At 36.9% G+C, this 15,234-nt stretch overlaps 1 protein-coding gene across 1 annotated transcript; it reads right to left on the bottom strand.

Moving 5' to 3' along the window:
• Positions 1-204: 204 nt before the first annotated feature.
• On the bottom strand, positions 205-14,351 carry LOC306844713 (serine/threonine-protein kinase 35-like). The gene is made up of 3 exons (XM_079377057.1): positions 13,707-14,351; positions 10,350-11,103; positions 205-2,599 (listed from the first exon to the last, which is right to left on the bottom strand). The coding sequence occupies exons 1-2, from the start codon at positions 14,167-14,169 to the stop codon at positions 10,379-10,381; spliced, it is 1,188 nt and encodes a 395-aa protein (XP_079233183.1). The 5' UTR covers positions 14,170-14,351; the 3' UTR covers positions 205-2,599; positions 10,350-10,378.
• Between the last annotated feature and the right edge of the window lie 883 nt (positions 14,352-15,234).

Genomic DNA, 15,234 nt, shown 5'->3' with positions numbered 1-15,234 from the left:
TAGTGTAATGTGGCTGTTTGGGGTATCGGACAACAAAAATCAAAATCGCATTTAGTAGTCGGACTGTGGTAATCAAACTAAAGTCTGGTAACAGTAACATGACTTTCTACTTCAAAATTTCACATTTAATTCAATGCGTTACTTAAACGGTTTCTTTAACCATATTTTTTCTGTGTTAAAAAAAACATGAAAAACACACAGTTTATGGTTTTACATGGTTTATTGAACAAAAACAACAAAACAATGAGGGATGACACCCGAGCGAGTGAAGCGTCCAACGGCTCTAGTGTGCTATACACAAAGGAAAGTCCGTTTTCAAAATTTGCACACAAAAAGCAGAAAGTGTTCCATTAAAAAAAAAAAAGTCATAAAATGAGCACAACAAAGCAACAAATTGCCATGGTCTGAGCAGAGCAGCATCATACAGTGTCTGAAAAGGAGAGGTTGCATAGAGTGCGCTGTACAGTCAATGTTGGAGCACAAGGAATACAAAGAAAAACACAATTCGGGTAAAAGAGATTACAGAACAGGAAGTGAGCTTCTATTAAACTTGGTTCACTCTCCTCAGTGCAAGTGCAGTCTAATACTGTGGTTCGTATGACTGCTATGACAAATTTCTCTGTGTTTATGCTCTCTGAAACATTCAAACTGAAAAGAGTCAAAATTAAGAGGACAAAAAAGCAAATGCAAAAACATTTACCAACTCTCTCCAGGATTAACTGACCCTCGTAAAAGATACAATCATTTAAATTGCCATTCGGGAAAACAAAAGTGGATTTAAAAGAATCAGAAAGAATGTTCCCAATAAATCCAAATAGCATTAGCTGACAAAATGAAAACATAATTGAAGATATAAAAAGCAACAGAACAATTTTTGTTCCCACGTGAAGAACTACACGGTCCAGAATATATCAAAATACCTTAAACCTGAGGCTGATTTAATCTTAAAAAAAAGATCTTGATCTCACAAGCCCCAAGTTTCTTCCACAGCAGACAGCAATAAGCAGTCGCAAACCAAGGAAATAAAAGAAGTTAAAATTACTAAAAAACCTTGACACTATAGATTTTTCATTTAAAAAAAACAACAAAATATAAATAATTCCATCTGAAAACATTAATTACTAGCCTCACCAAAAAAAAAAAACAAAGCACTGCTAGTTAAGTTAGTGAATTAGTTACTAAAACACAAGAGTGCTGAGGTAGAACTATAGCACACTCAAACCACACCTGGAAGTCAAACACACACCAATTTCTTCTCTATGAAGCATTCAGGACACAGATGAAAAAGAGCAATGGTACACTATTGAGCTCCCATTCTGTTTTAGAGAACATCAAGTAGTCAATATTGGATTCTGACAAATTAACAAAAAAAAAAAACAAAAAAAATTCTTGTATTTCTTATATAAAACACAAATAACACTCACAGAGTCTTTAACTGCTCCCTTTAATCATAATCAAATCCATATTTTAATCAACCAGATTCCACAACAAACTAAACGTGAAACTGTACAAGTGTGCGTGTCCGTACAGAAGGGTTTTTCACACTGTTTTTTCATAAGTGACAGCAGCATTGTAAATGGGGCACCAGAATTAATCATTTTTGGCCAAGAAATCATCTCACACAATGTAAAAACAAGCACCTAAATGGCTAAACTGCACATGCCTAATATGTAAAGTGTTTAAATATTAAAAGCTAGCAAAACGTACTGCATGTTTAAAAGATAAAGCTGTAAAACAAAACAAAAACCTACAAGAAATCTCACTTATTTCACTAGACTTCAAGGCACCAGGATAAATCTGCATTCAAGGAGAAAAAATATATCTCAGTGTTAGGTTTAGGCTTAAGATCATGAGCATTTTAATGGCAAATGAAAACCAAGTTCTAAATGTTGGTCTTTTTAGTCTCGTGATTTCAACTATTTTGTTGTGACAGCGGAAAGATAAATATGATCACGTTCTGTGGGGTTTTACTTTTAACTTCAGTAAGACCCAAGTGTAAGACTATGAGACTATGGCAGTGACATGGTTTGGGACATGTGACCTCAAAATGTAATCAAGTATCTTGTTTGTGTTTGTATTTGGATTTCCTTCTCCCCCAAAAAAACTAAACAACAACACTGTTGTGAACTGCTTGCTTACTAAAACTGAAGGCTTCACTGCTCATAAAACTGGATAAATTAACTGAAATACTTCTCTTTGTCTGTTGATTGTTTTGAGAAGATGAGCAAGTAGGGAGGCTCTGAGAACAGAATTTTAAATTCCCAGTCCCTCAGTAAGACTAATAAAGAGCTTGCTTGTGCTTGATTGTACTCACTGCATCATAACATTGTTTTAGCTTTACTTCACTCTTAGGGACATAACTGGTGATTGATTTAGGCTGAACACTTCTGGGCTTAATGAATGATGCGTTTAAATTACTACTGTAAACAAAAAAAAAACTAAAACGCGAACGGTCAGTTGAAAAACTATTTGTGGCAAACTTTGTATTGGTGTTCAAGTTGAGTACTTTGTACTCTTCACATTAAATTAGCAATGGAAGATTCACAGTTTTCCAAGCAACGCGGTGCGGTCCCTTCTGGTCTGTTATGAGAGGGAAAACCTAAAACAGAAAAAAAAATACAAGTCATTAGGATTAGTACCCGAAAGTGTCACACATTTGACTATACAGAAATTTACTATTAGCAACTAAGAATGCAATTACTAGCCAATAATATATTTTCCCTTGACCACGGGAACCCAGAAGACAGAAAACAACACTAGACATACAAATTGAAAAGAGGTTGGTTGACAGGCTGAAATGATGATGTCATGATGGCTGGTGCTGTTGCATAATGCATGATTTAAATGGGTCCAAATCTCAGATTGCTTGATCCAGATTTACAAGCATTCAAACATCTCAAATAGACAAATCTTTGCAGGCTATTTGTGATTAGTCAACACGACTGCCGCTTGATCTCAGCTGCATACAGTATAAAGAGCTTACCCCTCCTCATATCCTGCAGCTCAAACTATGTGCTGAGTCAGGAAGAGCTACTAAACGCCCCGCTGCAGTCACTCAAACTACACAACGCACGCTGTTTCGGGTGCAAACCCACCCTCTCTCACGTCCCACACATACAGACCAGAGAGAGAGAGAAAGAGAGAGAGAGCAAATTAACCAAGAGGCTCCAAGCAGTTTTCTTTTCCTGTCTGAACGTAGCAACAGAAGGAGAAGGAGAGGGGGATGGTGAACAAAAGACGACTGGAGTAGCAGACAGCTGTAATGTCCTCATAATGGTTGGGAACTCATGAGCCCTCTGCCTTTCATATGCATTCATACTCGAGCACACACATAATATTTTAGTGAGGGATGTTCAACCCTAAAATACATCACTTTAAATGCTCTGTCGAACTAATCCAACTGCAATATTCCAAAAGAAAACATTTTTTGATTTTTACAAGAATATTTTGTCTAAATGAATGAAAAATAAAAATGCTAAAAACTAAAAGCAATTAACTTTAATTGCTACAGGGTGAGTAGTCATCACAACATTAATTCCACTGTCAAAACTATTCATTTTGAAATTTGCTAAAGATTTTGGTGTAGTGTTATTAAATTGTTAGTGTTTTAAAACATTAATATTTACATGAATTAAAATTAACATTAAGAGCTAGATGATCGCAAAGGTCATTCACTTAAAGGGATAATTCACCCAAAAATCTAAATTCTCATCACTGACCCTCATGTTGTTTTAAACCCATAAAACCCATTTATCTTCAAAACAAGATATTTTTAATGAAACCTGAGAAGCTTTTGTACCTCCATTGAAAGTCCAGGTAACCAAAACTTAAAAGATCCAGAAAGGCCATAGAAGCATCGTTTTCAGTCATATATGGAAGTTCATGAATGCATCATGGGCTAGAATGAACCTCCTTGGTTTTCATGGTTTTCTCTCTCACACACACAAGAATATGGTTTGTTCGCACGCATGAGTTTCCATGTTAGATTCGCTCTATATATCTGTGTTTATCTGAATAAAATCATACATTAAATCAGTTCATCATATAAAGCAACTGTATCTCTTCACGAGACTTGGATTAAACCGATCAATTCATAGATTCCTTTTATAAATATTTATACGTTTTGGTCACCTGAACTTTCAATAGAGGAACAGAAATCTCTCAGGTTTCATTAAAAATATCCTAATTTGTTATTTAAAGTCATATGGATTTGGAACAACGTGAGTTTGAGTAATTCATGACCATTTTCATTTTTTGGGGTAAATGTTCAATATCAATACCTATATTACATATGAATATTTAAAAAAAACATCTACTTTTGGTTGATAACTGAAACTGTGACAGTACATTATGCACAATATGCTGTAATACTTTTAAACTAAATGGGTCCTTGCAAGGAACTGTCAAGTTATGTGTGGCATGTCAAAACAAAAATCTTTCCATTTCAGGACTAGGAAGAACTTCCAGTAACCTGGTCTGCCTGATGAGCATTGTCCCCCGAGGCAAAGGATATGGAAAATAAAGAGATGAAGGGATGGGGAGTGTTAAGAGGAGGGGTGGTGGTGAATAGGTGCGGTTGTATAACAGCTATCCCAGCATGCACTTTTAAAGACAAAAGAAGCTGTTATAGCATGCAAACAGAAGCTCTCTGAAAGTCATGTCATTAAATAAATCACATCATGATAAAGTCCTAGCAGAGCTTTCAAAACCACAGTGAAACTGATGTGGTCAAATAAGACACTAGCAATAATGTGCTAAATGTCAATTTGTTCTTCACTGCTGTGGGAAAGATAGTGAAGCTGTTATCCAATAACAATTGTATACAACTTATACTACTTGTTGAATATAGATATGTATATATATATATATATATATAAAAAAATGTATGTGATTTCACTTGGGTTTAAAGCCTCATGTCGTATTGTTTTCCACTTGCCATGCATGAGCTTCATCAAAATAATCAACACCCCTGGGATGCCTGTGTGGAAATACACATGACGATAACTATTTTAAAGATGCATCAAAATTGAAATTCTGGCTGATATGTAGGGTGTTATAAATCTATACTACTTCGCGAAAAAACAACTTTAAAACGTTTAAAACTCTTCAAAAAAAATAGTGCTTTTTTTAAAGGGTTAAACATTTTCCATAATCTATTGTTATGCCTTTAAGGAAAAATTACAAGCATAGGTGTGGGTGATTTGACCAAAATCTTATATCATGAGTTATTTTACTTCACAATAACAATATATCACAATATAGTTATTTTGACTTGTAGTTATAGTTATTTTGATAAGAATGTATAATGTTAAAATGTTAGATGTCATTGAAATTTCACGATCCTTAAAACAAAATTTCCATATCCCAGCAAAAACTAATACTAGACAAAATAAGTAAAAATCCTCAAGCTTACTGAAAACATGTAAATGGTAGGGGTGTCTGAAATATATCGTCTGCGATAATATTAATTGTTGTTTTAACAATGTGCAATTTGACATTGAGTGCACGCATACATTACGTGAAACATTACCTTTACCTTTCATTGCATGATTAAGTCTAATAAAATACATTTAGAATGATCACAAAATTCAAGATATGGGGACAGAAAATGTATATTTATATAATTTCATATAGTTAACCAATTCCACACAAAGAGTGCCATTTTTTTCTCCAAAAATGACCATGATTACAAATGTAATTTTTACAAAAGTTCAATAAACAAGAAGTTAATTAACAGGATTACAGACACCATATTGCCTGTTTTAGCACTATTTCGACAACAAAAATAATTCCAAACAAAGCCACAATGCTGTTTTGCGTCTCTGAGCAACATGACAGAAGGTGTGTTAGACTTCATGCAGCGCCATAAAAACCGATCGGCGTCTGACTTGAAGCAGTGCATGCCGTTAGAAAATTTGTCCGACTTGAACCGACGCGACGTCACTGTCACGTGTGGCATCAAAGTACCGCGAGAGCAGCCGGCTCCCTCCCTTTTTTTTTTTTTTTTTTTTATTGCAATTGAACAATCAAATAACAAATAATAATACACTTGAACATCCATAACAATGAAATGACAGTGGATGACAAAAACATAAGGAAGACAATAGAAATATTTTAAATAGTCCTACAAAGAAAAAAGACATATTAATCCAATTACACTTCGCTCAACAAAATGTCATATAATTTCAAAAATTTGACACTTTTTTGTTGTTAATTGTTTTCATCGTCTTAATTAAGTAGTTAAAGTCACACAAAAAATTATATAATTTGGGTACTTTAAGAGAAAACTTACACTTATGGATAAAATATTTTGCTAATAAAATAAATATGTTTACAATATATTCTGTTTTATGATTACAATGAGAAAAAAAACCAAATTACATCACCCAATACAAATTCAATATCTAATTTTAGTTTTGAAACAAGGAGATTTGACAAATCCAACCAGAATTCTTTAACAAGGGAGCAATTAAAAAACAGATGATCAATTGACTCAATACTACTTTTACAGAAATTACAATTCAAGTTATCATTACCAAATTTAGATGTGAGTTTGTTGGTGGGGTAAATATTATGTAAAATTCTTAAGTGTAATTCTTTCACCTTGTTGGGGATACAACATTTGTAAGGTAAAAGCCATGCTTTTTTCCAATTAATATTATCTATAAAAGAATTCCAAAAAAAATTCCCCCTCGGGGTAATTCGTTTTCTTGACTGAAACACATTTCTTAAAATTTTATTATTACATTTTGGGTCGTAAATACTCTTATCTTCAATCATAAATTTCTGTTCACTCTTTACAATCTCTTCAAATGATAAATGACATTTCATTAGATGAACAAGTCCATTTGGTATAGCTTTTACCATTGTAAGAAATTCCTTATGAATAACAGGGAAATTATATTTAGACATGCCGCCGCAGTATCTCCAGAGCGACTGCGGGAGCGCTGATGATGACAGCCGTTTCACTATTGGCCAAATTCACCACATGACAACAATGACGTGTGTTTCTAAAATCTTCAAATCCAATACAGCTCACAAATCCTATTTTACTTGGAAAATATCACATTCATGTGAAAAAATGGACTAAAGCTAAGCCAAACTTTGAACATTTTATAAAAGAGATTAAACAATATGGTTCTACGTTTGATAAAATTAAGAACAAAAAAACAAGACCTATGAAGTTTTTGTTCAAATTGTTGTAATTGTACCCCTGGCATGAATTGTTTCACTTAGGCCCCGTCCACACGACGACGGGTTTCTTTGTATACGCATAATTTTTTTACCGTATAGGCGTTTCGTCCACACGAAACCGGCGTTTTCGAAGAGTGAAACCGATCATTTTTGAAACCGGGTCCCAGGGTGGATAAATTTGAAAACGCCGGTTTCGTGTTTTCGTGTGGACGGCGAATCCGTATATTTTCTGAAACGACGACGTCATCAGCCCACGTCTCGCCCCTAATCAGACACCGCTACGTCACATAACAGCGACAACAACAACAACAATGTCAGACTACGTGCCTGTGTTCGTGCTGCAGAACCTACTGAGCTCATTAGTTTTATTAAAGCAAAATCCAATCCAAAGGTTGCGGGTTCGAGTCCCCGGCCGGCAGGAATTGTAGGTGGGGGGAGTGAATGTCCAGCGCTCTCTCCACCCTCAATACCACGACTGAGGTGCCCTTGAGCAAGGCCCCGAACCCCCAACTGCTCCCCGGGCACTGCAGCATAAAATGGCTGCCCACTGCTCCGGGTGTGTGTTCACGGTGTGTGTGTGCGTGTTCACTGCTGTGTGTGTGCACGTTGGATGGGTTAAATGCAGAGCACGAATTCCGAGTATGGGTCACCATACTTGGCTGAATGTCACTTCACTTCACACTAGTTTATATTCAGCGCGCATGGTCCAAGTCTTCTTCTCTGTTTTTTTGTGTATCTCTGTGGCAGAATTACAGCGCCACATATTGGTCTGGCATGTGTACTACATTTTCAGTCGGTTTCAGTGATTCCGTGTGGACGCAGATATTTTATGAGACGACTCCGTGTTTACGGAATTTGAGGCAAAAAAAAAAGATCGGATACGGAGAAACCCGTCTTCGTGTGGACGTAGCCTCCACCCCTCATTCTTATGAATGTTTATTTGTTTTTGTACTTGCTTGTACAAACCCTTGTATAATTTTTGCATAATAATAAAAAAACACTGCTCACAAATCTGTTTTTACAACAGTAAAAGCTTTTTTACTGTATAGTCACAATGTTATATTGAGTTACATTTAATAAAAAAACACTGATAAAAGCAAATATACCCCCACTTTATTGATATTTAAATAGTATGTTTATGTTGAACTTTATTCTTGAACAGATGGCCCTGTCTTAAGTAGTTTATAAAAAGTGTTTGTTGCTCATGAAAACATTTCTGAAACGTCTCTGCATTTGACAAATATTGCATGTTATTCACTTCATCTGTGATATAGGAGTATCCAAACACCGCGAGAGCATCACTACCTGGAGCAGAAAGAGTCCGACTTCACGTCTCCGCTTTCAATTCCGCCCCCGACTGCAAGCGGCTACTCTCGGCGATAGGTCTGTGCGGCGCTGCATGAAGTCAAACACACCTAGAGAAGCGTCTCGCTGCAGCCTACAAGATCCAGGGGGCGTGGTTGGATCCAGATCCAACTCCTCCCACCTTACATACACCTAAACCTACCCATCTCCACCCCCTGATCCCTAAAGCAACCCCATCTCCATCCCTAAACCTACCAATCTCCACCCCCTAGATGTGGATCCAACCACGCCCCCTGGATGTTGTGGACTGCAGCGAGCCCTACTTGACATGACAGCGTTTTGTTCTTAAGTGAATCAACCCTTTAAATGATTCGGTTCAATGACTCACTTGTTAATAGTGACTTGCTGCCACCTACTGGTGGTTTTAATTTCACATTTAAAGTATATTTTTATTATTTACCCTTAACTGTCACCTGCCCGTATACGGGCAACCTAAATTTACTTCACTATTTTACAATTAAATCCTAATCTAATCAAACTATACAAACGATATATCATTGGAAAGGTCTAAGACTCCTAAATAGATATTTTTCCACCTTTTTTGTTAAAAAATTATGTAGGCAAATGAATAGATTAATTTATGACAAGAGTGCACCTGAAAAATCTACATCAACAGAAGTTCTGACATTTTTCCTAGTTGCCTTTTTCCCTCTCACGCTTTAGAAATCATAAGAAATTATATAGTTGAAAACTTAAAATCTCAAAATTCATCCTTTGAAACCCATTTTAAAATCAGACATTGCATTACCATGGAAATGGTACATAAAAATCATGTTACAAAATGTTTTCGTTCATGAATTATAAACATTTAAGTTTGAATAGTGCTCTATAATCTCTATGTTCAAAACTGTGAGTGACAGTTAAGGGTTTTAAAGGGGTCATATGATTTGGCTAAAATGAACATTATTTTGTGTATTTAGTGTAATGCAACGTGGTTAGAGGTTCAAAAAACACATTATTTTCCACATACTGTACATTATTGTTGCTCCTCTAGGAAAAAGGAAAACTTGAAATCGCATCATATGACCCCTTTAAATAATTTAAAATAACAGTATTCAACGTTTTGTTTAAAATATCAAAACATTATTCATGCATTTGCAATTGCAGGTTAAGTGCATTCATGTTTTGCACTAAACAGTAGTGTATAAATGCATCTAAATGCCACTTCAGATGCAGTCTTTCTTCTGCACTGCAATGAATTTTGTTTATACTGATTTCATTTGCTTGGTAAGAGCCCAAATGTCTTATTTTAATTCACTGCTTGAATGTAGGAATTTGACTCAAAACATAATGCACACTTTTAGAAAAATGGCTTTATAAAAGGTAAAAATCAATTTAAACTTGTTAGAAAATATTAATTTCTATCAGTGTGGACTGACTGCCACACAGAATATGAAGAATATCAAACAATTTAGGAGTCAGCGGTCCACGGTAGTCCTTAAGATACCAGCACAAACTCAGCAAAATGTTGTCTAATTATCGTTATCGATAAAATCCCAGAAAATATCAAGATATTTTTTATCAATATCGCACACCCATAGTAAATGGTAATAAGAAGAAAGAAATTAATTGCAAGCAGTAGGACAAACGAATACAAATTTGACAGCCGGTAGAAAATTTATATTGCGAATGCGTTTGTCTTTAAGAGATAACATGAGAATAAACAGTATTTCTGCTGCTCTACCATTATCTTTTACCGGTTGCGATTACTGTCACTGCACACATAAGCCTTCACACAAAAACAAAGCCAAAAAAAAACATTTATGGAAACTGCACTGGCAAAGGCTTACCTGTGTGTGCATTCAGGTCAGGTCAGAGTTCACGCTGCGCAAGTGACCTGTCCCATCCTGCTGTGCAGTTCTAGTGCATCTGGTCGGTCCTGAGGATTGACGGCCAGCATGTCCTGCAAAAGTTTCCGGAGTGCCTCAGGCATGCGCGAGCGCCTGCGCTGGGGAATACTCAACACCATCTTTGGGTTCTCCAAAAGCGCCTCTCCAACTGGGACGATGTCAGAACCTTGCCGCACATATGTCCCGAGAAGCTCCCGTTTCGACTCTGCGTCAATGAATGTGATTCTCTCTATCATGGCCCAGATGATAATGCCTAGAGCAAAAATGTCTGCTTTGGCTGTGTAATGTCCTTCCCAAACCTCCGGTGCCATGTAAAAGTCCGAGCCGCATGCCGATGACAGCCAGAACTTGTTGATGTTAACACTGTTCTTGATTTTGTCCCGTCCCTCCTCCGAGTCTCGTACTCCGGCACTCAGACCGGCACACACTTTGCTCAGTCCGAAATCTGCCACTTTCAACACAGGTGCGCCGGAACGCTCCGAGATGAGGATATTATCTGGTTTAAGGTCTCTGTGAACAATGTTGTTTTCATGCAGGAACGCCACAGCGCTACTCAGCTGCATCATGAAGCTGTCATTGGTTCGGGGATCGGGCCGCCGTGACAGGATGAACTGATTCAGATCCCCTCCCTCGCAAAACTCCATAACAAACCACAGGTAGCAGGGCTCATCTGGACCCGACAATACACGCTCACCTAAAAGAACACACACAGAAAAAAGCAGATGCATAGATGAATACACTTAAATGTACTTGAATGTTTTGGAGATTTTTGCATTGGTATGAAGCATTAATAAACAACAACCATGATTCCAAAAGTAAGGATTACAATGCAACTTTCGCAGAACCTACTCAACACTGTTGTTGTCTAATAAAAATATTAAATGACTTCACCTTCAACAGAAATACTATGGTTTAAACTACTAGTTGTTGCTTATTGACATTAACTGACCCTAGTTAAGATTATTTATGAAGTTTAAAGGCGGCAATTAAATCAAAATTGGAGATTTGTGGCGTTTAGTGCTTGAATTTTGGCTTTGATTTCGTTGATATGCTAGTGCACTCCTACAAATCAGTCTATTTGGAAAAATAGACCAAAAATACTGATGAAAAAAAAAAGCTCAAAATAAGAATGTCCTTTACACTTGCCTCTGACTAATAGCAAGCATTAGATCATGGCTATAATGTAAACCACTGTATAAGGCAGAGAAGGTCTATTTGTAAATTATACCACATAATATGGCAGCTGTAGTTTCGCCTTACTGTTAAAAGTACCAATCGTCATTTGCAGGAATGGAAATCCTTCTTTGAAGTTTAAATTAATTTGTTAACCATAGAATGCATGCACATTAGCACAATTTATGAAACCACTGTTGTCAAATTTCATTGCTGATTTGAAATATGCAACTGTTACATAGGTTTTGGTCTTTCCCCATTCAAGTAGACATGAGCTGTACATGCATGCCTGGAAATAGCTTACAAATATGGCTGTCAAGTGTACCAACTTGCCTTAAAGGGACTTTGAGGTCAACTAAAGTCTTTAAAAAAAAAAAAAAAAAAAAAAAAAGGGTTTGGCCCTTCAATATGTCACACCCTAACCTTGTGTTTAGGAAAAGAGAACAACAAAAACACATCAACACAGGAGCGCAAACTGTAGGAAAACCTTCCACATAACATATATTTGTGTGCTATAGCAAGTAAACATGTTTTAAAAGGTGAGAGAATGAGAGCACCAGATAAAACGAGGAGTTAATGCAATGAAAAGAGTTAAAAGAAGAATTGATTTGTCATCAGTTTCAGAGACTGCATTGCTGTGGAACCAGTTTGAAGCGGTTGAGGTTTCTTCTCACAGGACTTGACAAGCTCCCATAAGAACAACAAACACTGGCTTGTATCCCCTGATACCAGCCAAAATGCCTTAGTCTAATTAATAAGCATGGTCCTGTTCTGGGCATTATTTTTATCACTTTCCCTGGTTTTGTTGAGCAAGCACTACGTAAATCTGCACATCTGCTGTAAATACAACACATATGAAGGTCAGACGTTATCATCATAACAACACAAAACAGTCTAAAGGCTTTATCAAGTTGATGTTTTTATTCACACTATAAAAACATATTTTAACATCAAGGTAATTGCTTGAAAATCATTTAAATCTACGATAAATCAGTTTCTTTTTTATATACACCTTGAAGTGCACTAAAACTTTTGTGTAGGTTTTAGCTGGCTTTAATTCCAATGATTTTAAAGTTTATGCTAACACCTATTGGCCTGAATGTATGGTGTTTGTTTTGTGTTTATGCTATGCAAGTGCTAAGTTTAAGTTATTGTACCATTATTGTTTTTATTACCTTTGTCAATGCATGACGTGGTTGCTCACATGATTGAAAAGACTTTTTCAGTTATTTCCACATAACCAGATGCTTTTAACCAAACATTTTCAGATACACAAAAACTGTTCACTACAGCAACACTTTACAACGTAACTGCCATTTATTATAATCACTTAGCTATATTCAAGACAGACAATACTGTCTTGTGTTCCCACCAGAGATTAGCTGTTTGAAACATTTAAAATTCATAACATATCACCCATATAAAAGTTAAACACCTCTTCCATTTACACTAAATATAGACTAGACCATCAGCTTTCAAGCAAATGCCTCTAGCAACACTTTGCATATCATACAGTATAAAAACCTGCATGACAATTCAGAAGAACTACATATGAAAGCAGTCACACAAAGAAGGCATTAAGATGAAGAAGATCAAATTGGCCTCAATTATCTGTGATAAATCACCATTGTCTATTTTTAATTTGCATGCTAATTTATATAGTTGTCATGTAAGGAATCACACTTCTTTCATTGTTATAACTTGGTACAGCGGGTGTGGAGAAGGTTTGACCCCAACACAGCACCTCCCCCACCTCCAACCTCAGAGTTTCATAACCGAGAGGAGGGTGGGGGAGGGCAAATCTGACCGACATTTGCCACATTCTTACACAAAATGTAAACAAATCTTAATGTAGAGCAGAGACATGCGCAATATCGACGTCCGGTGTCACTGATGAAACGCCACATGACTCACTGCCAAACAATGGAGTCTCACCGTTTTGTTTCAGATTACAATTGAAAAACGAACAAAAATTGACATTGCTTAGATTTTAAATGGCTAATATGACATTGCTACCAAATGAGTGAACTGTCACAAACAAAAGCCACTCTTTGAGCTCGTGACAAATCATTCTCCCACCGTTGACCTTCCAGAAAAATACCAGCTTGAATAAAAACACCTCACCTTTCAACGAGGTCTCGACCAACCTCAAATACTGCTTTGAACGCTTATTGCCATGGCTCATTTTCTGGGCCATCCCGTTCCTTTGGAGCACACACTCTTCCAGCTGCACCACGTTTTCATGGCGTTTCTCCAGACTGGTCAAAGCCCAAAACTCCGCCAGCGCCAGCTCCACGTTCTCAGGCGCGTCGCAGCGCAGCTTCTTCACCGCCACTCTCGCACCTGATTTACGGGCAACGGCTTCGTACACAACGCCATAACTGCCCCTGCCAACTTCACGGAGCAAGCTGTACCTCGGTGCGATGAGTCGCTGTTCAAGACTGCCATGTTTAACCAGGTCCGACTCGCCTGCCATTGTCTCATTATCGCCTATGTTGTCGACGCTGAGCGAGCGCAGGACACTGGCGCTTTCGGTTCTTTTGCAAGCGCTCCGTGTCCGCTGCCGCTCTCTGTCCTTTGCATCCATCGCGCCTCCTCACGTTTTGTGCGTGCGCTTGGAAACACCTTCCGCGTTCATATTTCTAGAGCTTGAGGAAGTTTAGCAGCGCTTAAATTTTCGTTGGCATTTGCATTTGTTTTCATTCAGTAGAGTAGTGCGACTGAATCACCAACAACGTGCTTCTAAACTGAACTGCATGAACCTTGAATGGGGAGAGAACTTGACTGGATCGTCCCACTTTCCTGTACCGGGGGGATTCCTGACCTATGAGGATAAACGTACGCGTTACGCCTCTTGTAGCTTTAAGTTACGTTAAAATCAGTATTTTTAACTTGGTAAGGTGAACCGAATATGAGACATGGTGTGATCATTTGTTTTTAAATAAAAATAAATGTGTGTTCTTTCTTTTTTTATCGATGTTAGTTTCATGCATGCGAAAATCATTATTTTCAAAAAAGTTTTCAAAATTTTTATTTATTTCAAATATCGTGATTTTTGAGTCATGAGTATCAAGATATTGACCTGACAGACAAATTTGACTATAAATATGTCATTAATTTCAATTTATAAATTAAAAGACATTAATCATTTACTGTGTCGCTATTTAACACAACTTGTAGAAGAACTGCACCTGATACATATTAACATAAAACAGTAAATTATTTCCCCATCGCAAATTGTTAATGTAATGTCAACAAGGATCAGCTTGTCACTGTGGAACACCTAAAGACATGTACATACGTAGACACCCATATTGTGGACTAGAATGGTTTAGTCCCTCCAGCATGAGCGTGCATGTGCTCTATAAAGCTCAGCGCATACACGTGGTCTGACACGATGGAGAGCATCTGGGGTTTCTGAGGTCACCCACCTGTAGAGCATAAATAAGAATTTTTGTCCGTTTAATATTGTTATTATTTATTTCACCGTTCTATCCGTTTGATTCATATACACATTAAAATTATATTTTTATTGTATTTTCATAATCAGAAATAAAAAACGTTCATAAAAAATGCGTGAACAGCGAGGGAGAATCAGTACATTTATTTGTTTGTTTGTTTATTTATTATTTTTTATTTGCTGGTTATTACA

Source organism: Barbus barbus, assembly GCF_936440315.1.
Source record: "Barbus barbus genome assembly, chromosome: 25".
Classification (NCBI taxonomy): domain Eukaryota; kingdom Metazoa; phylum Chordata; class Actinopteri; order Cypriniformes; family Cyprinidae; genus Barbus; species Barbus barbus.
The sequence above is the reverse complement of the archived record's forward strand: the minus strand, read 5'-3'. Positions and strand labels throughout refer to the sequence as shown.